Source organism: Drosophila biarmipes, chromosome 2L, assembly GCF_025231255.1.
Source record: "Drosophila biarmipes strain raj3 chromosome 2L, RU_DBia_V1.1, whole genome shotgun sequence".
NCBI lineage: Eukaryota > Metazoa > Arthropoda > Insecta > Diptera > Drosophilidae > Drosophila > Drosophila biarmipes.
The window spans coordinates 24,301,383-24,328,755 of NC_066612.1; the positions used below are offsets into that span (position 1 = coordinate 24,301,383).

Genomic DNA, 27,373 nt, shown 5'->3' on the forward strand with positions numbered 1-27,373 from the left:
GTGCCACTTAAGAGGCAAGCTCGGACAGTAAAAGAACGGAAGAAATCTCTAGATTTGCAATCGTGAGGGTCTTCAAGGGTGCGACTCTTAACTTTGAGCAAAGTAGGTTCAACGAAACGATACCCTGATCGAACATAAATGCAAGCTCCGTAAACTGCCATGCTTGCATCGCAAAATCCATGGGTTTCGCACGATGAGTTATGCTGTAGAACAAAGCGTGGAAACTTCAAGCAAGCAACTGTGGCGATCTGCGACATGTGCTCCAACCAAGCGGAATGTAAAGATTGCGGCAGGGATTCATCCCAGCCGAGTTTATCCTTCCATAAGACCAGCATTAAAATTTTAAGCTTGGTTATGATTGGGGCTATTAGTCCAAGGGGATCGTAAAGGGGATCGTAAAGCGATAGCCGACAGGATGCTGCGCTTAGTTGCGGATTTTTCTGTCTATTCGTTTAAGAAACTGAAAAGCAAGCTATCCGATAGCGGGTCCCAAGATAAACCTAACGCCTTTTTAACGTCGGTTCCGTCGTGGAAATTTAAAGCTTTTTCCCGATCCCCAGGTTCGTTGGAACACCATTTGCGAATTGGAAAATGTCCTCTTTCCAAGAGCCCCTTGATTTATTGACGAATTTCAACGACATTCCTGCGATTAGATCATCCACGTAGAAGTTTGTGCGTATGATTCTAGCTGCTACTGGAAATTCCGCTTCTTCAATCCCGAAGTGGACTTCGCTGAGCCGTTTTCGCAGTTTTGTCGTTGTACCTTCCAGTTTTTGGACGCAATGGTGGGGTAGATAATACTGATGAGCTGCAGCATTTTTAGTTGTTAGAGACATGTGGCCAAGGTTCGGGTACTCCTCTATAAAGGCTTTATATTGCGACTTCAGCTCTCAGTTTCTAGCTAATTTTGTATCGAGTGTTTAAAACGAAGAAGCGCACGATCATATGAAACTCCTAGAGCATCGAAACTAGTTTTGGCAGGAAGTAGTACCGAATATTGGCCAGATTCAAGCTGAGTGTATTCCTGCTGAAATAGCTGCTCGCAAAGAGCTTCCTCTTTCGAAATGGTTTTTGTAGAATCTGCACAATTGTCGATTTCCCAAAATCTCTTTATTATCTTAAAGATCGACTCCGACTCCGAGATAAGGAAACTAAAGATGAGCGAACGGAAGATCCTACCGTTAGACACCATGAGACGATCCAGCCAAGTCTGGTTTTCTGCAGAGTGAGTAAATTGCCTAATCGAATTTGTCCAATACAAAGCAGCTCGAAGAATATGCTTGCTCCAAGAAGCAAGTCGATGCGTTGACTTTTGTAAAGAAGCGGGTCGTCGAGCTCGACATTTTCTGGTATTTTCCATTCAGAGGCGTTAAGATCGAAATGCGGGTGGTAATCGGTGATTGACTGGGTGACAGCAGCTGAGAGCGAAGTGCTCGACTGCGCGAAAATATAAACCGATTTATCCGAAGCGAGCGAGGATTGACCGATTCCTGATATGGAGATGAGTGAACGATGGACCTTGAGCTGAAGTCGATTGGCGAAGCGAGGGGTGAAAAAATTGATTTAAGAAGCCGAATCGAGCAGGGCCCTGCATGGCACGAACACACCACAGCGATTTTTTACGTAGACTATGGCGGTAGCAAGTAACACGTATTCGGCTCTAGTCGGTGATGAAGCTAAAGGCGGTGTTTTGGACAAGGCTACAGAGACGTGAGATGATCCTTGCGGAAGTATTTTTGGAACAGGCTGGGCCAGGGCTGCAACGGGATTTGGTTCCAAATGAAGAATGATGATGCAGAATGAATGATGCCTCCGGTGGCAGTGTCTACAGTTGCCAGACTTGCATTGCTGTAGGCTGTGTCCTTTTCGAAGGCAGTTGAGACAAAGATGTAGCCTTTTTGACTCTCTATACCGCTGATTGGGGTTCAATCCTAAAAATTGTGGGCATTTTGTCAAATAATGTTCCGTAGAGGCGCGAGCTCAGGTTTTTTCGTATGTTTGTTTGACAATTTGAATTTTTTTTATAGTTTGTAGGGTTCACGAAAGTCACCGCACGAAATTTGCGCTGCACATACACTTGGGCCAGCGAAAACCAAATACCGAATTTGAGGGTAATGACGGAACCGTAAGCAAAGGGCAACGACCTCTGCCTGGCGAGCGAAGCTGTATAACACTTTCCGTTATGCAAAAGGTTCAGACTGAACAGCAGCCGATTCTAACTGTACAATGTATGTATGTATGTAGGTATATGCGAATACCGTGCGAAGCTATGCGAAAAGGGTTTGTGTGTGTGTGTCCCTGCATTAATTTATGTCACCTTTTTTGCGAATGTTTAACGAGGGAGTATTATGCGGTGTCGGAACTGTTTTTAAAGAAAAGCCGAGAATGTGGTTCGATTTCAAATGCATTTATTCCTGTAGTGAGAGCGAACGAACTGCTTCGTACCAGCGATCAAAAGCGAATGAAAGATGAGAGTGTGTGTCCGAGAGATCAGCGGGCGAAGTCGCTTTTCTCGGCCTATCTTATTCTTCTCACCCACACATCCAAAATAGATAATTAGGAAGCTTTTGTTTACATTGTTGTTGTCAGTGATGCTGGCCAAATGAAAAACAATAAATGGCTTTAAAATGATTTTAAATTGATTTCTGCGGCTGCTTCCGACAGCCCCATCTTTGCTAGCAACAAGCTTTCTGATATATCATTTAAATTTAATCCTAACTTATCTATCGTTACGGAAATCCTGTCTTTGTACTCTAACCTATAAATCCTCTTGTCCTCCTCTGGGAACGTCTTGCTTATTTCGTACTTATAATTTTTTATGAACATAGTTTCTCTGGTTTGTTCTTCATTAATTTATTTTGTTAGATTGTTGAACATTATACTGATATTGCTACCCGTCTTTTCTCAATCATTGTACTTCTTCATGTATTCTACTTAACTCTGGTTCTAGCCTTTCTGCATATTCTGCATCTAGATTCCCTCTTATCGATTTACCGACTGAACCGTTTATTATCCTCTCGTTCTCCTACTCTTTGGACATATAGCTTCTAATCTTGCTTTTATCATTTCTGATTTGTTTTGAAATGCTATCAGCAGATCCTTCGTTTCTGTATCTTCAACAATGACCCTGAGCGTTTGCTGTATGCCTTCTTCTGCTTCTTGATATTTCTGTAGCATTAGTATGTATATAAGTGTCTTCAGCGTCTGTATTATCTTCGCCGTGTCTAAGTTAATTTGTGCCAACGGGTCGTCTCCTTTTAACGGCCGGATCTCAAAAGTTCCATGTATATTTTTAAATCTTCTGTGCTCTTTGTAAATCTTCTGTGGTCTTGTTGTCGTTAAGGTCAGGCCATTGTCTTCCAAAAGCTTGTGTTTTAAGAACCGAGGGGTAAGCTTATCCCTTCTGTTTTCCTTCCTAAATATCGTATGTCACAATTTATTTATGCGCTGCTCCTAGAATCAGCTCCTTACCTCTCTAAGTGCGACTAATCCTACATTTGATCTCTATTCTACTTCCGCTCCTTTACAACCATCAAATTTACCAGAGTCTCCTTCGTACTTCGGAATAATTTCTACCAGGTCATTACCTTGATAGCTTCTAAAACGCCTGTAGTCGCCGTTGCTGTAGGCCCACTCACCTCTCATTTATTACTCTTGAACTGTCTATTTTTTCCTTTTTATCTTTCTTGTTTTTTGTTGTTTAGTAGTGTACTTAGGTATATAATGTGTGCTTAATTTAGTGTTACTTTAATTTTTCGTTCGTTTCCTATTTTTGTTTTAACTGTGTAGATCCGCGAGTTTCCATGTGGTGAAATGGAGTTCTGGAATTAATTTAAAATAAGTACTTCATCTCTCGGATTATTTAAAAAATAACAACAATGTGTTTTATTATAGTCTTTAAAAAATTTCTTTTATTTATTTCCTATTTTTATCATTATTTCCGTCTCCTACTTTCATCTTTAATATTTAAACTATTTACCTTTTTCTATTCATTGTTACCCGGTATGCTGAAGCTAGCTGATCAGATGTGCGATACGGCATCACAACCAAATGCGGACTGTTTTGACTTGTTTGGACCATCCCCATGATAAATGACTACCCTGTTCGTTACAGTGTATCGCTTAATACATGTGAATAGTCTCATATCACGTTTCTTTTGTTACTTTACCTACTAATTTTTTATATTTATTTGTTTATTATTATATATTCGCATTGCAGTGTAACGCCTAATAAATGTTAATGGGTTTATATCACATTATTCTTTTATTATTTTTATCGAATCCTTTGCTAAGCGGACGCCCTGTGTTCCACAGCTCGCCTCTTAATACAAGTGAAAGCATAACCGATACAAATTATTATTAAGTATTTAAGTGTTCATGGTACTTTACCCCATTCCCATGCTAAACGGCCTCTCTGTGTAATACAGTACACCGTTCAATACATGCGAACGGAGGGATTACTTTATTTCTGAATTATAAATCTCATTGTATCTAAAACGATCAAACCAACCACTCCGCTTCTGTTTTGGCTTGAACTGCACTGCTGTCTTCAACCTCCCATTTGTCACCGATCAAGAAAGACTACCACCAATACTGCAACACCCTCTGTCTTTATTTCGCCAACGATCGAGCGTTCGGCCGAGCAATTCTGGTGCATCGAACCATCGACACCCACAACCGTCTGCCGACGCTTGTCGACAGCCGACCGTTCGATCGAACTGCTCGACGCAATTTTGAACCATCGATGCTCTTGACCGCTCGCCGACGTTTGACTACGAGCCTTTTGTTGCAGTTAAATTAAAATTCCAACTCAACTCTTCCAATTATTAAACACGTTCTATGTGAAAATATATTCATATTAACTTATTTTCACCCTGTTGTTGTTCAGCTTCGGACACTATCCCCAATCACCTTTCACATTTCTCTGCCTGCAGTTCGAATTACTGCCTTTATTCCTACTGATTACAACACTCTTTGATTGAATTTTTAGACCCTTGCAGAGACGTTTCCGACTCTATAAAGTGTATATATTCTTGATCAGCATCAATAGACGAATCGATCTAGCAAACTAGTCTATCAATTTTAAAGCTATCGCGCTGAAACTTTCCCAAAAGTCTTATTTTATTGCATGTAGTATATACGTCGGAACAAGCCGGATCGGACAACTATATCTTTTAGCTCCCAAAGAACCATCGGGGAAAAAATTAAAGAAAGAAGTATATCTTTGGTGTTTTTTAACATATAATAAAATACGCTTTAACATAACATTTTTTAATTGGTTTTGAATTTCGAATTAAATTTTATCAAAATCGGACGACTATATCATAAAGCAACCATAGGAACAATCGGAAAATTAGTGGTAAAATAATATGAAACAAATTATAGCTTTGGTGCTTTTTGACATAAAACCTTCTAAGCTTGGAAATAACACTTTTTCATTAGTTCGGAATTTCGAAGTAAATTTTATCAAAATCGGACGACTTTATCATATATATATGATATATATATACGCCAACTAGTCTCTCAATTTCAAAGAAAAGGCTAAAACTTTCCCAAAAGTCTTTTTTCATTGCAGGTAGTATATAAGTCTGAACCAGCCGGATCGGACAACTATATCTTTCAGGTCCCAAAGGAACTATCGAGGAAAAATTTTAAAAAAGAAGTATATCTTTGGTGTTTTTGAACATATAATTAAAAGTATATAATTTTATCAAAATCGGACGACTATATCATATAGCACCCATAGGAACGATCGGAAAATTCGTGGGAAAATAATATGAAATAAAATATAGCTTTGGGGCTTTTTGACATATTATCTTTTAATATTGGGAATATAATTTTTATATTTTTAGGAATTTCGAAGTGAATCTAACATATTGAAGTCAAATAAAATGGTCTGAAAAAAAGAATGAAATATTTTTTTTTATATCCTTGCCGAGGGTCGATCTAGCCATGTCCGTCTGTCCGTACGTTTCTACGCAAACTAGTCTCTCAGTTTTAAAGATATCAGGTTGAAACTTCCCAAAAGTCTTCTTGCTATGGCAGGTAGTTTATAAGTCGGAACCATCCGGATCGGACAACTATATCTTATAGCTCCCATAGGGACTATCGGGGAAAAAATTAAAAAAAAATTATATCTTTCGTGTTTTTTAACATATACCTTTCTAATCTTGGATATAACATTTTTAAATTAGTTCTGAATTTCGAGTTAAATTTTATCAAAATCGGACGACTATATCTTATAGCTCCCATAGGAACAATCGGAAAATTAGTGGTAAATAATATTTAAAAATTATATATTCGGTGTTTTTTAACTTATGACCTCCTACGCTTGGAAATAACATTTTTTATTTGGTTTTGAATTTCGAATTAAATTTTATAAAAATCGGAAGACTATATCATATAGCTGCCATAGGAACAATCGGAAAATTAGTCGGAAAACATGAAATAAAAATTATATCTTAAGTGTTTTTAAACATATAACCTTATAAGCTTGAAAATAGCATTGTTTCATTAGTTCTGAATTTCGAATTAAATTTTATTAAATTCGGACGACTTTATCATATAGCTGTCATAGGAACGATCGGATAATTGGTGGGAAATATTGTGAAACAAGTTATATATTTGGGGCTTTTTGACATATTATCTTATAATATTGGGAATATACATTTTTATATTTTTTAGAATTTCGAATATATTTAATAAAATTATTGATTATTTTTTATAACTGCAATGGTATACAAACTTCGGTTTGCCGAAGTTATCTTCCTTTCTTGTTTAATATCACTGAAGTCAGCAACGATCCGTAAAAATTAAATTTTTATGGTGTTACTAAAGTTGTTTATTTATTATAACTGCAAGGGTATAAAAACTTCGGCTTTCCGAAGTTAACTTCCTTTCCTGTTTTTATTTTTTTAATTAACTTTATTTTTCCCATCCGTTTCAGCCACTTCTATCTACCCACTCTTACATAATAATGATACACATAATATTGTACAGTGATGGAAAAAATAATAGAAACGAATTTTCACTTTGGGTTTAAATTGCTATAATAACACTCCTTTTAATAAAAATACTGAAAACAATACCTTTTATTTAAATTTTAACGAAGAATAACCACAAATTTCGACCAAATACAACCGCGTTACTATTATTTATTTTAAAAAGGAGATTATGATTAAGTACCGTTATCAATGTTATTAACCCAATGGGTTTCATAAATATTCCTAAAGGTAGAACTTAAAAAGAAGCCTTAAAGTGAAATAAATATATTCGTTTCTATTAGTTTTTCCATCACTGTATATCCTTATCATTCTTCGTCGTCTCAGATCCTTCCTCAAGTGCTAGGGTAGAAACCGTCCTCGGGCAAAGGGCCACCAGTTGCACCATTAACTTAAGGGAAAGGTATTCCAATTAGGTTTGGGAAGCCTCCCAATAATAAAGAGTAGCAAGTTGTGGTTTCTTTGACAATATATCTCAAACTGAATTCTTTATTTTATTATTCGTCTTTCAATGATTAAATGTTTACATTTCATTATGCTGATCTAGCAGAATGGAATTTAAATTAAGGGGTTATATACCTTTTTGATTATTATTTTTTACACTGAAGTAATTGTTTATTGATAGAACATGATTTTTTTTTCTAAACAACAAGCGTTTGTTCTTGAAATAATATAAATAATTTACGAAGTTATGGCAATTCTCTCGGAACCCTTTTTTTCATAGTGACTTGCGGTGACCACGATAGAAGTAGCAGGTCACCTGAAATCAATAAACCAAAAAATTTTTATAAGTATAGTATTATTTCCAGTTCGTGAACGATTATTTTCAAGAATATTTCGTTTTTTCTGCATACAGTAACCTTTCCAAAAAGTTGATTTTTTGAGTTTTAAAAATTTTATTAAAAAATTCTGATCTGCGAAATCAACATTGGCGCATAAAAACTGAATCGTTCACGAACTCGGCACAATCATTACGAAAAATCAAATCTTCTTGTGCAATCGCGGTCACAGCAAAGGCACTTTTGGAAAAACACGACTTTGAAATAATCGCATTCAAAAAAAACGGTAAAACGAGCAGCAGAGTTACATTTACGGTTCTTTGATGCTGATGCTTCGGAAGCTCGTGAAAAACTGATCTTCGAGGGTTTGTATGGTTGAAAACACAGTCACTTTTCCAGAAAACATCAGACCTTATGTTTTCCGCTTCTTAAAAAGAAAAGGGTTTTAGACGAAGGGTTTAGATGACGGCGCAGTCATTGCTTGCCAGGCCCTGCTTGACGCTGTCCGCAGCCGTGACGAACCACGCCTCAAAACGCTGCTTTCCTGTCAAACTATTATTCGGATCTCTATAAAAATTTGGGAAAATGTTCTCTAGGGGATATACTTAAGGATTCAGCAAAAAAAATTTTTCGTTTTTTTGAAAAGAAAAAAAAGGTATATAACCCCTTAAGGCAGATGAATATGTGGGGTTTCGATCTTAAGTTGTCCAACATGGTTGCCAACATGTTTGGCTTCGGTGGGGGTACACCGAGGGCTATTTGTGAGGCGGTAACTCGTGCTCCATTTTCTATACAAAAAAAATGTATTTTAGTAAGAAAATTGTCTGATTCTGGAGTTTCAACGTCCGCTTCCCCAGTGGCTGCTCACCCACCGCCAGTTGAGAAGAAGCTGGCCACCAAAAAGGCATCTGGTTCCGCTGCCTCCAACAAATGCGATACCCAGAAGCTGGCTCGATTCATCAAGAAATACTTGAAATCGGACGTTGTCAATATAAAGCTGATCGAAACAAAGGAAAAGGGCGCGTCTGGCTCATTCAAACCTTCGTCCTCCGCCAAGAAGGATCCAAAGCCAAAGCCTATGTGTGCTGAGAAGAAGGTAAAAAGCAAGAAGGTAGCCTTCAAAAAGACCGAAGCCACCGCCAAGAAATGTTTAAGGATTGTTGCTGACGTCAGTGATATTAAAAAAAAATATTTCAATCTTTTTTTCAGACCCTTTTTTTGTCCGATTTTTATTAAATTGAATTCGAAATTCTTAAAAATACAAAAAAATAATATTCCCAATATTATAAGATATGTCAAAGAGGCTTAAAGTTTTAATTTGTGTCATATTATTTTCGCACCAGTTTTCCGATCGTTCCTATGACAGCTTTATGATATAGTCGTCCGATTTAGATACAATTTAATTCGAAATTCAGAACTAATTAGAAAAGGTTACTTCCAAGCTTATAAGGTTATATGTTAAAAAACACCAAAAATATAATTTTTCATATTTCCAACTAATTTTCCGATTGTTTCTATGGCAGCTATATGATATATAAGTCAGATTTTGATACAATTTTATTCAAAATTGAGAACTAATTAAAAAATGTAATTTCCAAGCGTAGGAGGATATAATTTTTTCTATTATTTTACCACTAATTTTTCGATTGTTTCTATGGCATCTATATGATAGAGTCGTCCGATTTTGATAAAATTCAGAACTAATTAAAAAATGTCATTTCAAAGCTTAGAAGATTATATGTTAAAAAACACCGAAGATATAATTTTTTTTTTAATTTTTCCCCGAAAGTTCCCATTGGATCTATAAGATGTAGTTTTCCGATCCGGCTGGTTCCGACGTATATACTACCAATAGAAATATGACTTTTGGGAAAGTTTCAGCCCGATAGCCTTAAAATTGAGAGACTAGTTTGCGTAGAAACGGACGGTCTAGTGACGCTGATCCACAACCGTTCACTGTAGACGAATTCGACATCCTAACGGACCTGGTACAGTTACTTGCTCCATTGCATATTGCAACAAAGCAAGTATCTTCCAATTCTACAGTGACGGTTTTATTATGTATTCCCATAACATGTAGTCTTTTTGGGCACTTTAAATCCTTAAGTCTAGTAAGGGATTAGCAGCCTGTAAATTTTTGATATACAGCATTGGCACCAGGCTGACAAAGTATGAAGAGCGTTCTTTGCCGCGAATGGGAACATTGCTAGACCCAAGATTCAAAAAACAAGGCTTCCGTTCTCCTTTTAACGTTGTACAGGCCGAAAAGCTTTTCATTAACAACTCTTGTGATTCCGGACCCCATGGAGCAGAGCCACCCCACCTTCTCAAAACCCCCAAACCCTATTCACATTTATTCAAAAAAATATTAGTGAATAACAAATATAGAATAGATGCGATTATCGATCTCAGACAGTACTTTTATCTAAAGCCCTGTGAAGAAAATGTAGATCCCCTAGAATTATGGAAGGTAAGTGTTCCAGTTTTCACTAAACATAAGGAAAAACATAACTAACATTTCTATTCCTGAATAGTTACCTTATAAATTATGTTAATGATAAGATAATATAATAATTTTGATTTATTTTTTTTTTTTTGTATAGCTTATAGCTTTTGTATATAGCTTAAAAAAGAAAAAACCTTTATGTGGAAAAAATGAAGTAAGTATGACTATACTATCGATGTTTTCTAAACGTTGGGCACATCGATGTTTACCGGGACGATATTAATGTTTTTCCATTTCGGCATCCCGATGAAACATCGATGTTTTTCTTTGAAAACATCGTAAACACCGATGTCCGTGAACATCGATGTTTATCCACCTCATATTATATTTACCGAAAGTATAGTTGAAAAATATCGGTCGAAACAACGAGGTTTTTAACATTTTTAGAAACATCGATGTCTCTTAATGACTAGTCGCTCCAGCAAAGAAATGGGACTTTATACGCAAATCGATTTTGTATTTCAGTGTTTTTCAAGTGTGTTACAGTGTTACCCCCCTTTCCATAGAGTCCATCCGTTCTAAACGGTTGAGATTTTTCTACAGAGCCCATCTGCAATAACATGTTAAATAAGCAGAACAACGCTATTGCTGAGAGGCTGGCTTGATCGGTAAACTTTAGTAAACCCCTAGAAAAATTGGTAATAAAAAAAATATGAGGTGCTATCCCAATTGGAATAAGGACCCAAAAGCCGGAAAAAATGTTTGTTGAAGGGACCTTTTGTAGAAGGTTCGGAGTTGAAAACTAGGAAGGAAATTTGGGCTGTAAAGGATGATTTTCTGTGTGGAATTGAGGCGGACATTGGCATTGAAGCGTTGGTTGGAATCTAAAAAAGGTTGCTTGGACCAACCATGCATGATGCCTACACTTGCTAGTGATACAGATGTGAGCGCTTGTGCAATCCTGGAATTGCTGCGTACAAAGCACAACTTACTGCGTTGATGGGACTGTCATATCATACTTTTATTTTATGATTAGGGCCGATTCGAGTGCACAAAACGCGAATGTTGACTATGATTTCAACCTCAATGCGTTATATTTGGCGTTGTCACAGAAACGTCTTCTAACCAAATTTGACGGTTTTGATGGTTTCTAAATCCTCCAAATTTGGACAGACACTTTAAATAAAAACAACTTACAAATGCTTCCCAAGAATAAAACTTTATTTAACTAATGAAATCTACGAAAATCTGCATACTACAATTTTATATTTACTTTGGGTTATATTTAAAATTAAGCATTTTATAAACCGTATTCAAATAATAAGCTAAAATAGCCTGATAGTGGTAACAATTGCTCGAACTTTAAAATACTACAGTGGCTCGAAGCTTATTTCGTGCAAGAGAAAAATTAAATTTTAAATCGTCATTGCTGCTAAACTAGGAACGATATCAACAAAATTTAAACGCAGTAATTCAAATAAACTCTTAATTTATTAATATAACAAAACAAAATTACTTAATCTAAAAAAACAAAACAAATTTTCATATAAAACTAAAAAACAAGGCATTTCTGGCGTCGAAGCTTAATTCGTGCAAAGACTTTAAACTCAAAAAAAACATAAAAAAGGGACTTTTCAATCCGTTTTTTTTCTGTATACTTGTTTATTTGTATTCTTAAATAAACATTTTATACGTTTTCGGAGCTGGTTACACTAAAGTAAAATTTACCGGTAATTTTTGGCTATGGGTCCGCAAACAACGATCGAGCAAAGGGAATTAGTCCTTAAACACTTTAAGGATGGATAAACCCAGCGTGCCATAGCCGAAATGGTTTGCTTAAGCCCCAGTACGGTGCAATATATAATTCAAAGATTTGTTCGCGAAAATCGAGAGGAAGATAGGGGCCGAGTTGCGCCGAACAAAATTTTTAACGACCACGAGGAGCGCCGAATAGTCCGAAAAGTTAGGGAAACCCCCAAACTATCGGCTCCAAAAATCGCTGCAGAGATAGAAGAGGAAATGGGCAAAAAATGTTGCCCAGACACAATTCGCAACGTACTGCACAAGCATAATTTTAATGGTCGAGTTGCTCTAAAGAAACCATTCATCAGCGACAAGAACAGAATTGTTCGTTTCAAGTTCGCCAAGGAGATGGAGACTAAGCCGATTTCGTACTGGAATGACGTTATTTTTGCGGACGAATCCAAATACAACATTTTCGGGTCGGATGGGAGGCATTATGTTTGGCGGCGTCCGAATACGGAGCTAGATACAAAAAATCTAAAAGCTACGGTCAAGCACGGTGGAGGCCATGTTATGGTTTGGGGCTGTATGGCTGCGTCTGGGGTGAGAAACCTAGTCTTCATTGATGGCATTATGGATGCTAAGATGTATTTATATATTTTAAAAGAAAACTTACTACAAAGCGCAGAAAGCTTGGGAATACTGGACCGTTCCATTTTTTATCAAGACAACGACCCGAAGCACACTGCTGCCGATGTGAAGTTTTGGTTGGTCTGGAACTGTCCACACACCATAAAAACACCAGCACAATCCCCAGATTTAAACGTTATTGAAAATTTGTGGGAGATTTTGGACCAAGCGATCCGCAAAAGGAAAATTTCTAACAAAACTGAGCTAAAGAGTGCCTTATTGGAAGAGTGGCGTAAAATTCCTGTGGAAACAACAAAGAAATTAGTGGAGTCCATGGGAAATCGTCTTAAATCGGTTAAGAAACAAAAAGGCGGTCCAACAAAATATTAAATTTAAGAAAAAAAAAATGTTACAATATATTTAAGTGCTTGCACGAATTAAGCTTCGACGCCAGAAATGCCTTATTTTTAAGTTTTATATGAAAATTTGTTTTGTTTTTTTAGATTAAGGAATTTTGTTTTGTTATATTAATAAATGAAGAGTTTATTTGAATTATTGCGTTTAAATTTTGTTGATATCGTTCCTAGTTTGGCAGCAATGACAATTTAAAATTTAATTTTTCTCTTGCACGAAATAAGCTTCGAGCCACTGTACATTTCGGAGTAGTTATCGAAATGTTGTGTAAACGATATTTTATAGTACGGTGCTTAATATTGAAGTAACAAAGTAAAACCTATTTCTGGTTAAAATTTATTGTTAAAAAAAGTCTTAGTTATTGAGAAAAATTATAAAAACATGCTGCCTTTGCAAAAAGTTGTCAGACCTGTCGTGAAAAATGTCACATTTTTTGCTGGATAGGTTAACAATTTCGGTTAATTCTTAATTTAATTAAACGTAGTTAATTTTTAGAGGGTAAATAGGTAAGCAGCACAAGACGTCATAACTTTAGGAATACCGTACTTATTGTTGAAATGCGTTTTTGATATAACGGTAGCCTCGTTGGTTTGGTCAAATGTTTTTAATTTTGGGCGAAGAAACCTTTCTATAAAAATTATCTTACGCCATTGGTTTGGTCAAATTTTATGAATTTTGGGCAAAGAATCCCTTCCATAAAGGGAAGAACGTCCCACAAAAAATAAAACTTTTGATTCATTTACGTTACACCTGTTTGAAAAAAAATTCTATGTTTTCTCCGCTGCATCCTGGCCTCTTAAAGTTTTTGCCATTTCGAGTGCTCTAGAGCAAGAATTACTGCATATGGCCATTTGGTTTACGCTTAAAAGCTTAAATTAAGTTTAACCCTTATTGAAAAATGGTCAAAATAAGTCAAAAAAATTGGATAATTATTCAATATTTCAGCCTTTATAATCTTTCCGTCATCGGTTTCTATGACACTCCTGATAAAGAATTTTTTAACGCTCTATTTCTCGCAGTTACACACTAGGTAATGTCCACAGCTAGCTTGTGCGTAAATAGCATCAATAATTAGTACAGCTTTACTGAAAGCACGTATTTTTGAACCGATTATTGAGATAACAAACAGGTACAAATATAAGAAACACAATGTTGATTTCCTTCCCCTAAACGCGCCTCCCCTAGGTGTTTTCGACGTTGTTTTTTTGTTTTTTCCTTCAATTTCATATTTTGGTTTCCACGCGGCTCCTGCATGAACACAGCCAAAGATCAAATTTCTTATTCTTTGGGCCGCGGCTAACGGCGCTCATCGAAAATCACTAAATTTGGTATTTTTCTAGTATATTCTTAGCTCATCTGAGTGCCACTCACTCACTCCTATGGCTAGCTTGGGGTTGTCGTCGATGTATGTAAGTACTTTAGTGTCTCGGAAATTGCTTTTTTTGCGACCCCAACCATTCTTTTTCGTAAAATGTGTTCTACCACGCAGAAGTCATAATTAAGTGACTTTTGAATGACAGACGATAAATTTAACGCCCTCTTGCTTGCAGGGAATAATCGCATAACAACCGCTGCAGAGATGCATATTTTGAAAATTTCACTAAAATATAGGTGTATTAATTTTGCAGTTGATGGTAATACTCTAACAATAGCATATATGATTATATATGTATGTATGTACGTATTTACCTCCAGACTGCGCACAACACACGTGAACAAAACTAAGCGAATATCGCACTCACACATTCAGAGACGACCTCTCTCTGCTCTTGAAATCACCACTATTTGTTGTTGGCCGCAGCGCTTGTTTTGCTTATATTACCATGTAAAGTGCCAACTAAGAATCAGTACTTGCCGCGGCATCGACGTGTCAGTTTGTAGTATATTAGTCGCACCATAGTAGCTCCAAGAGAAGCATATCTAACGAGAAAAAAACAAACACAATGGCGGACAAGGTAAATGTGTGCATTGTGGGCTCTGGAAACTGGTGAGTGCAATTAATTAGCCGTAAGCAGATGCACTTACATAATTGCCTGCACTCCCTCCCACATATTAACCTTGTACATGCAGGGGTTCGGCGATAGCGAAAATCGTGGGTGCCAACGCCGCTGCTTTACCGGAATTCGAAGAACGGGTGACCATGTTCGTCTACGAGGAGCTGATTGAGGGCAAAAAGCTGACGGAGATTATTAACGAGACGCACGAGAACGTCAAGTACTTGAAAGGACACAAGCTGCCACCGAATGTGGTAAGTGAGTTTAAATTAGGGGCTAAGTTGTTTATTAAGTTTATGTAACTGATGCGGACTGTTAACACCATTTGCTTACATAAAGGCTTAATGGGTTGATCTTGGCCAAATTATCTAATCAGTCGAATCTGCGTCTATTTTTACACACGCTCTCGCTCTCTTGCTGCAGTTTTCAGGGCCAGCATATCAGTCACAACACCCCTGGCACCACCTTCGCTCTCTTCTCCACGTTCTCTTGCAAAAGAGCTAGCCAAGTGCCTTCGACGTAGGTCAAGGCCAGTGGGTTTGCAGGGCTGCCACAGATGCGACAATATGTTATATACATCAATAATAGGAAAGCTGATAAGCAGGCGATCCACTTAACACGCGAGCGTTTCTACACATGTACTTGCTGCCCAAAGCACTCGGATTTTTTTTTCGGCGATTATAGATAGGCCCAAATGGGTCTACCCATACAGGTCTTTAGTGTAGGTTTGGTACCTCATTACCATTCAAGTTCTAACTTTGCCCTATAAAATGACGCGGCATTTGTTTGTCAATAATTTTCCTACAGTTGTGTGTGGGTATGTAACAATTTTGGCAAAGTACGCTGTTAAAAACATGTTAACTGCGTTTTTGAATTCTTAGGTTAACTTTTTATTTTTTCGACTTTGTTAGGTATTATGATTATATTATTTTTCTGATTGTTTATAAGTAAGACGCACATTGTACGTATATAATCAAGCATAACAAGCTCAGACAACCAATCTAGAGAGCCTTACTATTTAAAACGTCTTGGCTGGTGAGAAAAGAAAATTCCAAACGTTTAGGTGGAACACGTGCTGGACGAATGATTTCCTTGATCCGTCTGCAGGTTATTTAACCTTCAGCGTGCTTATCGGAATTTTTTTTTTTCGATCCGTCTGAAGGTTCCTTCACTTAACCTTCAGCGTGCTTATCAGAATTTTTTTTAATTTTGTCATACTCGTTATAAAATTTTACAGGTTGCTGTGCCCGACCTGGTTGAGGCCGCCAAGAGCGCAGATATTTTAATCTTCGTTGTGCCCCACCAATTTATTCCAAACTTTTGCAAACAGCTGCTGGGTAAGATCAAGCCGAACGCCATCGCTATTTCTTTAATCAAAGGATTCGACAAGGCCGAGGGCGGTGGCATCGATCTGATTTCGCATATAATCACGCGTCACCTAAAGGTAAGATGACGTCGCAGTAGTGAAACGGAAAATTAAAGCCTTTTGCCCCAGATTCCGTGCGCCGTGCTTATGGGCGCCAACCTGGCCAATGAGGTGGCTGAAGGAAACTTCTGCGAAACGACCATCGGTTGCACGGATAAAAAGTACGGTAAGGTGCTGCGCGATCTCTTCCAGGCAAATCACTTCCGTGTTGTGGTCGTGGACGACGCTGACGCTGTAGAAGTCTGCGGAGCCCTTAAGAATATTGTTGCCTGCGGAGCGGGCTTTGTGGATGGCCTGAAGCTTGGCGACAACACAAAGGCAGCAGTAATCCGGCTGGGCCTCATGGAGATGATTCGCTTCGTGGACGTCTTCTACCCCGGAAGCAAGTTGTCTACCTTCTTTGAGAGTTGCGGTGTTGCAGACCTGATCACGACGTGTTACGGTAATTTTTTGGGCCAAAAATTATGATTTTGGAGCAGAGTTATATTTAGCAGTTCATAATTAAATATAAGAAAGTCTGATTTCTCGAAAAGATATCATCTCATCTATCTTCTCTCGAAAAGTTAAAGTCCACGTTAAGGACCCGAGCCTCAATGTGACTGCTAACGCATTCACGGACTCATACATTCTGTGTGCCGTCAACATACAAATCATCTGATGTCAACTTTTGGTGACAAAATGTATGATGTTGGCCTTAGCAAAATATTAAGTATTTTTTATAAAGTAATTTATAAGCTTAGTCAGGATCTAAAGTTGAGTCTTTCGAACCATGTTCGTATAACTGTCTGTCCGTCCGTTCGAACGTTGACACTTCGGTAACTATTAAGGCTAGAGAGTTTGAATTTTAGATTTTAGAGCTTCTTGCGCAGCGCATTTTTATTTCAGCACAGTGCTAGGCGCACTCACAAACGCTAATAACGCTCAAACCGGTAAAGCGCCGAAATTATTGAACATTCAGTAAAAGTGTGTGTTGACTTTTTTTTGTTCATTAATAATGCTGGTTCAGTTAAACTGGATTTAACAGAGTCAGTAGTGCCGTTGCCGTCCATTGATGCCATCGCTTTGACATGGTCTTTGCCATATGTACCGCGGTAATAGAAATCGAATTTTATTTTGAGTCTGAAACACAGTAACGGATATCTTATTGTTGAATCCTCTAACTACAGTGCTTTTCTCTATTTTTCTATTATTATTCATTTTTTTTAGGTATTAAGTAAAGTCCCGTTTGTGAAGGTGGTATAACTATATGGCCGCTCCGCTAGAACGGAATAACGCCATCGCCATTGTCTAAAACAAATGTTTCAAGATAATGTTTTGTACTGTAATATCTTTTATTTTGTATACCCTTGAAGACGGTATAATGATTTCAGTCAGAAGTTTGCAATGCAGTGAAGGAGACGTTTCGGACCCCATAAAGGATAAATATTCTTGATCAGCGTCACAAGACGAGTCGATTTAGCCATGTCCGTCCGTCTGGCCGTCTGTCCGTCCGTTTCTACACAAACTAGTCTCTCAGTTTTTATCTATCGGGCTGAAGCATTCCCAAAAGTCTTCTTTCTATTGCAGGTGGTATATAAGTCGGAACCAGCCAACTATATCTTATAGCTCCCATAGGAACTATCGGGGAAAAAATTAAAAAAATTATATCTTCGGTGCTTTTCAGCATATAACCTCCTACGCTTGGCAATAACATTTTTAATTGGTTTTGATTTTCATATATTTCATATATCATATAGCTGCCATAGAAACGATCGCAAAATAAGTCGGTAAATATGAAAAAATTATATCTTATTAAAATTACTCTAACATATAGATGTCAAAAAAATGGTGTTAAAAAATAATAAAATCATTTTTTTTTACTAATATTTAAGTGAGCAACAATCCTTAAAAATTGCACATGGTGTTACTAAAGTAGATTATTTCCTACAACTGCAAGGGTATACAAACTTCGGCTTGCCGAAGTTAACTTCCTTTCTTGTTTAACAAAATGTACGGCAGTATAATACGATGTGTTACGCAATCACTTAAACTAAAAGTGAGTCTACACGCAGAAACTTAAATGTGGACTGGACGTCTTCTTTTTATTTCACTTATACCCTTGCAGATGGTATAATGATTTCAGTCAGAAGTTTGCAACGCAGTGAAGGAGACGTTTCCGACCTCATAAAGTATATATATTCTTGATCAGCGTCACAAGACGAGTCGATCTAGCCATGTCCGTCTGTCCGTCCGTTTTTACGCAAACTAGTCTCTTAGTTTTAAAGCTATCGGGCTGAAACTTTGCCAAAAACCTTATTTCTATTGCAGGTAGTATATAGCACCTATAGAAACTATCGGGGAAAAAATGAAAAAAAAATATATCTATGTTGTTTTTTAACATATAATCTCCTACGCATGAGAATAACATTTTTTAATTGGTTTCGAATTTCGAATTAAATTTTATCAAAATCGGACGATTATATCATATAGCACCCATAGGAACGATCGGAAAATTCGTGGGAAAATAATAGAAATAAACTATAGCTTTGGGGCTTTTTGACATATTATCTTTTAATATTGGGAATATAATTTTTATATTTTTAGGAATTTCGAAGTGAATCTAACATATAGAAGTCAAATAAAATGGTCTGAAAAAAAGAATGAAATATTTTTTTTTATATCCTTGACGAGGGTCGATCTAGCCATGTCCGTCTGTCCGTACGTTTCTACGCAAACTAGTCTCTCAGTTTTAAAGATATCAGGTTGAAACTTCCCAAAAGTCTTCTTTCTGTTGCAGGAAGTATATAAGTCGGAAGCAGCCGGATCGGACAACTATATCTTATAGCTCCCATAGGAACTATCAGGGAAAAAATTTTTTAAAAAATTATATCTTTCGTGTTTTTAACATATACCTTTCTAAGCTTGGATATAACATTTTTAAATTAGTTCTGAATTTCGAATTAAATTTTATCAAAATCGGACGACTATATCATATAGCTCCCATGGTAACAATCAGAAGATTAGTGGTAAAATAATATTGAAAAATTATATCTTTGGTGTTTTTCAACTTATAACCTCCTACGCTTGGAAATAACATTTTGTATTTCGTTCTGAATTTCGAATTAAATTGTATCTAAATCGGACGACTATATCATAAAGCTGTCATAGGAACTATCGGAAAATTGGTGGGAAAATAATATGAAACAAATTATAGCTTTGATGCTTTATGACATATAACCTTCTAAGCTTGGAAATAACATTTTTTAATTAGTTCTGAATTTTGAATTACATTTTATCAAAATCGGACGACTATATAATATAGCTCCCATAGGGACAATCGGAAAACATGAAATAAAAATGATATCTTTGGTGTTTCTTAACATATGACCTTATTAGCTTGAAAATAACGTTTTTTTATTAGTTCTGAATTTCGAATTAAATTTTATTAAAATCGGTCGACTATATAATATAGCTGTCATATAAACGATCGGATAATTGGTGGGAAATAATGTGAAACAAATTATTGGGGCTTTTTGACATATCTTATAATATTGGGAATATACATTTTTATATTTTTAAGAATTTCGAATTCAATTTAATAAAATTATTTATTCTTTTTTATAACTGCAAGGGTATACAAACTTGCCGAAGTTCACTTCCTTTCTTGTTTTTCGATTTTTTCTTAAGTTTAATTTTATATAGAGATTTTAATTTTGTTGTTTTTGATTAGGGTGGTATAAGAAAAAGGGATTTAGATTGTAGTTACGCTTCTAAAATGTTTAAAGGAATGTTACTCTAAAAAATTCTTAAATCAATTTTGGACAATATTTTACAGGTGGACGAAATCGCCGAGTGTCTGAGGCATTTGTGACTTCCGGGAAAACTATTGAGGAGTTGGAGAAGGAAATGTTGAACGGTCAGAAGCTGCAGGGCCCACCCACTGCCGAGGAGGTTAACTACATGCTTAAGAACAAGGGTCTAGAGGACAAGTACGTTTAAAATAGTAATGTAATGGTACTCTTAGGTCTAAAACGCCACTTTATTGATTGCAGATTCCCTCTGTTCACGGCTATCCACAAAATATGCACAAACCAGCTTAAGCCCAACGATTTAATTGATTGCATACGCAATCACCCTGAGCATATGTAAGTGTTTTGTTTGCGTTTGTCATGTTTTGATTCCGGCGTCCTGAAAATCCCCCGAAATTAGCCCTTGCTTTGTATTGTAGTTATGATTTAAATTGTGGCTTTATTTTAAGTTTATCTATTTTCTCTTAAACTACAGTTATGCACCTTTTGTTTATATTATTCATTATTTGCTTTCCTAATTTAACCAAAACATTAACTAAAGTCAGTTTAACAATAATAAAAACTGAATAATAAACTTTAAACAAAAATCCAAATTTAAAAATTTTTCAAACGGTAAATTACATAAAAAAAAAATCATTCACAATTTCGATTCACATCCTAAACTCTTAGTCATTGCTAATTCATAAAAGCTAATATTTTTCGTTCATTAAAAATAAGTTATCTTTTCTTTTTATGTTACTTTCATAGGGATACGTCCATCATGCCGTCGCCAAAACTTTAAACTGTGTTACATCCAAACAAGATCATTCAAATGTTTATTGTAAATACTACTTTTACCCGCATAGATCAAATCAACACAAGTCATCATCACCAATGCTTATAAAGATAAAACCATATATATCCATAGTCAGATCAAAGTCAGATTTTTTTTCAAAGAACCAAAACCACAAGTGTTTTATTTGTTAAACGTAATTAAAATTGTTAAAATAAATATAATATTATAAAATAATAATTGTTTTAGGTATCAATGAAATTATCCTTTTTCATTTTACATAAAATTAAAAATTATATAAAATTGGCAGCTTTAAATCGGAAAATTTGATGGTAAATTCTGTTACGCTTGGACCTCAACCTATTGCAAAGACATTTGTTTTTTGCTGCAGTTTTTTTCTTATATTAACATATTTATTTTAAGAGGGATATGTAAATTAATATTAGTGGTAATGAGAGCCGAGTAAAAAAATTGCTAAATCAGAAACTTAATAACGTTAAAATTATTAAAATAGTAAACAAAAAACGAAAATGCCTTGATCATCAGATACCCGTTACTCAGTTAAAGGTAACAAAACTGAAATGGATATACATATGTACATACATATACAATCAACAAAGCGAGATTGTCATGCGACGTAGACGCTTCCGTATATCTGTCACATATTTTTCGCAGAATTACATATATATAAACCTTACTTTAAGAGTAACGGTTATAATGAATGTAATACGATTATTTTTAGTAAAAAATATATCTTAAAGTCGTTGCGATGCTGTGTGGGTTGCAAGGCAAATATTCGAAATACTGTTCCTTTCTTTGCCTTTGGAATAGCCAATCAGTTGCCCAGCAAAGACAAGGGTTATTCAAAAAAAGGTGATATCCGTTAAATAAGCGTTGGTCACTTAGCAACAAATAGGGAATGGTAGAATTAAGAATAAGGGGATGGTCATGTTAATACCACCTTCCCATTTTTGACAATTTTGAAACTCCGAATCTCACAGAGCACATACAACGTCTACCATCCAGTAACGTTTTAAATAAGCACAACAACTCTACGCGAACAAATTCGACTAAAAGTCTGCAGATTTTAGCCATATGCTGAAAAAAATTGGAACTCATTATTTTCTAAATGATAAATAAAGTTCATTAAATATAAATGTGTTGCTTTTCGTTTAATTATAATATAATTTCATTTTATTATTAAATAAACCTATTTACTTTATATTTTACTGCAGACGCAACCTTAGCTTTACACCAGCGGTTCGCATGACAGTGAAATTAAAAACAATGAATTATTTAAAATTTAAAAAACATTTTTCGTTCATATCTAAAACCTTTCATTTTCAAAAGTTTGCGACATCATAGTTTATGTATTAATAGTGAATGTTTCAATTTGCAATGTTAAAAAGAAGAACTCAGAGTTGCACCGTCAAACTTTGATGGGGAAATAACTGGGAAGTAGTCAGAAAATTTTTGGAAAATTACGAACGTGGAAATAGTGGAAATAAAAATGGAAAAAACTACTCAAGTTGTGTTAAATTTAAGAATGTTTGTGACGGAAATAGCATTTTTTTTCATTGGGTAATTGTCATGGCTAAGCAATTTACATTGTTGTTCATGTCTTAGTATGTAATGGTTTAGTTTCTAGATTAAATTTTTTTTTTTTACCTTTTACTGAATTTTTTAGAATTTAAGGAGCCATCGGATTTGCCACAAACAATCATAGATCCGAGAACTTTTTTTCTAAACATTAGCGAGAAAAGTTAAAAAAAATTTCATGATTAAAGTTCCTTTATTTCATTTTTATTACTATCTGGTCGGCGATAGTTAAACACATTAAAAACTGACGTTATTGGGTAGGCCAAAACAATATTCAAGCCTAGTCCACATTCACAGGTCTCTAAAAAAAAACGCACTTTTCGCGCCGGGTAGGACAAGGTTAAAAGATTGCGTAACTCATTCTATATATTTCGCCGCCTACCTACATACATAGTTTATCCGTTTGAAGCGGTTGGGATTTTTGACAAATGTGAAACTCTGATTCCTATAGGACACATCCAGCATCTACCATCTTATTTCAGCTAGTCTAAAGACCTGTGGCTAATCAAATCAAACCTATGGAAAACGATAATAGCTGGTTCAGCGAATCTTACCACACCTGTAATTATTTTCACTGACACGAAGAAGAACTCAGAGTTGCGCCGAAAAAACGAATGGTAAATGTGGATGAGTCCCTGTGGGAATACGCTATTACTGTCGTACAATACAAACATTTATAACAAAAAAAAAAGATAAGTCAATATTTTACAAATTATTATCTTGAATCTTTCGTTACGACGTTGGGGTTAGCCCGTTCCAAAAATGCGGAGAAATAATTCTTCCACATTCTCGGATCGGATGTAACCTAATGTAAAAATAAAAATCTTTTGTAAAACGAAAAAATTGTTTTCTGCCAACGCTGCACAGTATTTTGGGACTAAGGGCACTACTTAAATAAGGTGTACTAGTTATACGTGTTTCTAGGATTTCGCAGGGGTCCAACACTATCAAAATTTGCCATCAGTCGCCTGGAACTGTTTTGACTGTAACCAGTGGAATTTATTTATTTTTTGGTTTTCATTCCGATTGGGTGTTAAATAAGTTATTTATAACTCCTTTGATACAAAAATATACATTTTGTATTTCACAGGCAAAATTTGTAAATCATCCAAAGAAGACGAGAGCGTTCATACGTACATATGTGTCAACCACATAAAGTGTATTTTTTCAACACAACTCCGCCTCAATGAATTTAAAGAGTCCATTCTATTTAACACTAACCGGTTGACTTAAGGTAATGCGTATAGGTTGTTGTATTGTCAGCTTATTTTTGAAACTGAGAAAAAACACCGAAGTCTGTTTTAATAAAACAAATTTTGTTTATCCTTAAATAGCAAGGAAGCAAGGCTATGCGCATAAAAAATATATTTTAATGTTGTTACCATAAGTGTTGTAAAATAATTAAAAAGCTAGTGAAGAGAGATTTTTAGTCAAATACTAATTGGACTCCACAGATATTATGATTAAACATTTTTTAATTTTTTTTCGTTTTAATGGATTTGTTGTTCAGGTAAACCACCGTTTATGTTTAAAATCCCTCAGTATAAAAACAAAGAAGTACGTGTCCCTTTATATGCTTTATACCAACTTTTTATCTTGTGCCGAAAAATATCAGCGTTCGTAGGCACCCTTATCCGATGCGTGGAAACCAATTTGTTTTATATAATTATTGTTAGATTTTTACGAGCGCAAGACATTTCAGGTAAAATCGGAGCCAATTGAGCGCAAGCACGGCGCGGCACATTCGCATAACAAATTTCCGCAGCGTACGAAACTAAGGAACCTATAACTTAGGCGCCAACTCTGCTCTTATTGTTTCTGATATAACAGCGATCACACAATTAGACGGACATGGCTAGTTGGCTAGTCATCCTGACCACGAATATATATATATGTTTATATATACTTTATACAGTCGAATACTTCTTCTAAATAAAATATGTCATTCTGCTCTACGACTAACATTTATTAATATGAATATGAAACTTTAAGTCAAGTACTCAGTTCGGCTAAGAGTTTCACGCGCCGAGCAATTATATTCCTTAAAGTGTGTAAAATTTTTGAACGTTTACCCGAAATACATGCAGCACGTCCTTACTATCAAGCACGAGAGAGCGACTATTATATACCGGTACTTAGCTATGGGAATTGTGTCGGAGATAGAGATATACCAGTGCAAAGCGTCTGTTCTCAATATTAAATACACTATTTGCTTATAAATTTTAAATAAATGGTCCACATTGTGCCATATTAATGGACATTGGTAAAGAAAGTAAAACATCGTTTCCTTTTTTAAACAAATTAAAAAATTTGGGTGCTTGATGTGTTTTAGAGTGATTAGCGTCATTGTGGGCGTGCTGAAACCAAGACTTTAGCTTTCATGGATTCCGAGATCTCAGTGTTCAGATGTACGGACTTTACTAGATCGCCGACTGATTCCGATCAAGAATTTTATACGTTAAAGGGTCAAAAAAGCTTTCTTCCACCTGTTAAATGCTTTCCAACGAATCTAGTAAAATTTTTTACTGTGCGAGTAACGGTAAAACATCTATAAGTTTCTTACTCTATGATGGCGCAAACTTTTTGGGAGTAGCCTGCTAACGGCTTCAAGCACAGCCATTGATCTATGCAATTTTTTTATGGAAATCGCCAAGACCTGGCGCGTGGTACACCAAAACGTAAATTATTTATCTAAGTAGAAATCCATTTTAAGGCGCATCCACCTACCAAATTTAACGCTTAAAAAGGGTATTGTCATAAAACTTTATGCAAGTTCAATGTTCACAACGCTTGCTTGAATAAAATCGTTTCCTTGATAAATTCCTTGCTGAGCGCTGCACGGAGCGGTTTTTACTAGAGGTGGCGTACTATCGATAGTCGGCGCCATCGATAGTCGACGATGATTTATTTTAAACAATCGATATTGTCGATAGTGCCATCGATATTGGCTCGATAGTATAGCCTAACAAAAAATATATTTTTTAGGCAAATATAATAAAAATATGCCGGGTTCGCCTCTCCGATATTATTTGGCCTGCCTTGCTGAATGTTCTTTCTTTGCAAAGATATTTGGCGAAAAGGCATTGACACTTTATGTCCACAAATGACGTCACTGCGATATTCAAACCATTACAAAGATTGCTGAGAACTTTGTAAAAGTTTCGGTAAAATAATTATACATCAGCACATTTCTTAAGTGCACATTGCTGGGTAATTTATACCGAGCATCCAATAGACGAGTGTATTGCACGAACCCTACGTTTTCTACAATATTGTAGGCCTGCACATCTTTGGCAACCATTTCAGTTGTATCTTTATCTATGTCGGCCTTTCTGTTTGAATTTGAATCATACACGACGGCTATTTTTAAGTGGGAAACCACAGAAATCATGCTCGATCTGGAACTGCTGCTTCCAGATGCAGTGTCGTTCCTCTCAGCACGTACAATTTGTGTGCTCGATTTTGGGCTTCTACTTTCCACGTCAGGATGGAAGCTTTTTAAATGGTCGTGCAAGTTAGATGTATACCCGCTTGTCTTGTATTCTTTGCCACAATCGAGACACTTGGAATATTTCGATGGGCCACTATCCAAGGTGTCTGCTGCCATCGATAGTGTGCTTTTTGCATCCCTACAATTTTTTTTCGCGCATTTTCTGTGTCGGCGTAAACTGCTAAAAACGAGGACAAATTGAAAAACAAAAAAAAATTAATTAAATTAATATGGATCCTTTTGCACCATCGATAGTTCTCCGACTATAGTTTTTACTGCTTAGATAAGTTAGCATGTAATCAAATTGAATCCCGCACACTGTGGCGGCGCGTCTCGGTGCATATCGGTGCGACGCAGCGTGTCACTGCGTAAATGCTCGAAGAAGCATTCGATCGGCATTTGCCGCGCCGATATCTTTTATTCTCGGAATCTTTATAATGAAGAACAGCTAAAAACTACTTCATCGTCTGATGTGCTGGATATTTTTCAATTGTAAAGGGTGAATAGTAAAGCAATATAAATTAAAATTAATTTAGCATATAAAAATTGTATTCCAAACAATAGAAAACAAAGAATTCGATTATAAAATCGAATGTACCGATTACAGTACATTCGCCCCGACAACTTCGCTTCAGTGTGCGTTCCTGTAGCGATAATTCTATCGCCTATCGTCGATAGTAAATAACAGATCAAATATTCCAAATTTGAAAACGTACGAAACATTTTAAAGTTAGAAATAAATATTTAAATATTTTGCAGAAAATAAGCCGTTTTCACTAATAAGCCACTAGCCGTTAGAAGCGCCACCAATTGGTGCTTTATGCTTGATGGCGCTTATGCCAGAGGTATAGGTCAGATGGCGCTAGCATCTATCTCTTTTGCACTCCTTCCTTGCAAGCAAAAGGACGATAATTTTATCCCATATCGTCCAGAAGTCACTTCTGAAAGATAGAAAGAAGATAGTACACATTTCACAAAAACAAAATATACATGCGATATATGTAGAGAGAAAGAAGAAAATTCGAAGTCACTTCTGAGCGATAGAAAGGCGACAGCACACATTTCGATCGCAAAGAAGTAACTTTTGAGACACTTCTGGACGATAGATAGACGATAGCGCACATTTTACAAAAACAAAAACGGTCGCGATCGCGAAGAAGTAACTTCTGAGACACTTCTGGACGATAGTTAGACAATAGCACATATTTTACGAAAACAAAAAGGGTCGCGATCTCGAAGAAGTATCTTCCGAGACACTTCTGGACGATACAGTGGCTCGAAGCTTATTTCGT

At 36.1% G+C, this 27,373-nt stretch overlaps 2 protein-coding genes and 1 long non-coding RNA gene across 5 annotated transcripts; 2 read left to right on the forward strand and 1 right to left on the reverse strand.

Moving 5' to 3' along the window:
• Positions 1–7,457: 7,457 nt before the first annotated feature.
• On the reverse strand, positions 7,458–10,453 carry LOC127010699 (uncharacterized). The gene is made up of 2 exons (XR_007763417.1): positions 10,318–10,453; positions 7,458–7,760 (listed from the first exon to the last, which is right to left on the reverse strand). It is a non-coding gene; the product is annotated as an uncharacterized LOC127010699 (long non-coding RNA).
• Positions 7,818–9,154, forward strand: LOC122818129 (histone H1-like). The gene is made up of 2 exons (XM_050885154.1): positions 7,818–8,582; positions 8,637–9,154. The coding sequence occupies exons 1-2, from the start codon at positions 8,456–8,458 to the stop codon at positions 9,086–9,088; spliced, it is 579 nt and encodes a 192-aa protein (XP_050741111.1). The 5' UTR covers positions 7,818–8,455; the 3' UTR covers positions 9,089–9,154.
• A 4,244-nt stretch (positions 10,454–14,697) lies between the features above and the next one.
• LOC108021912 (glycerol-3-phosphate dehydrogenase [NAD(+)], cytoplasmic) lies at positions 14,698–24,546 on the forward strand. 3 transcript variants are annotated; one of them, XM_017090732.3, is made up of 7 exons: positions 14,698–14,999; positions 15,083–15,260; positions 16,244–16,450; positions 16,502–16,874; positions 20,247–20,400; positions 20,464–20,556; positions 20,968–21,794. In XM_017090732.3, exons 1-7 carry the CDS (start codon positions 14,956–14,958, stop codon positions 20,999–21,001), a joined length of 1,083 nt encoding a protein of 360 aa, XP_016946221.1. In that variant the 5' UTR covers positions 14,698–14,955; the 3' UTR covers positions 21,002–21,794. The 3 variants fall into 3 exon arrangements, with proteins under 3 accessions (XP_016946221.1, XP_016946224.1, XP_016946222.1); XM_017090735.3 differs by lacking the exon at positions 20,968–21,794 and adding an exon at positions 23,074–23,434 and having other exon boundaries at positions 14,708–14,999; XM_017090733.3 differs by lacking the exon at positions 20,968–21,794 and adding an exon at positions 23,682–24,546 and having other exon boundaries at positions 14,709–14,999.
• Positions 24,547–27,373: the final 2,827 nt, after the last annotated feature.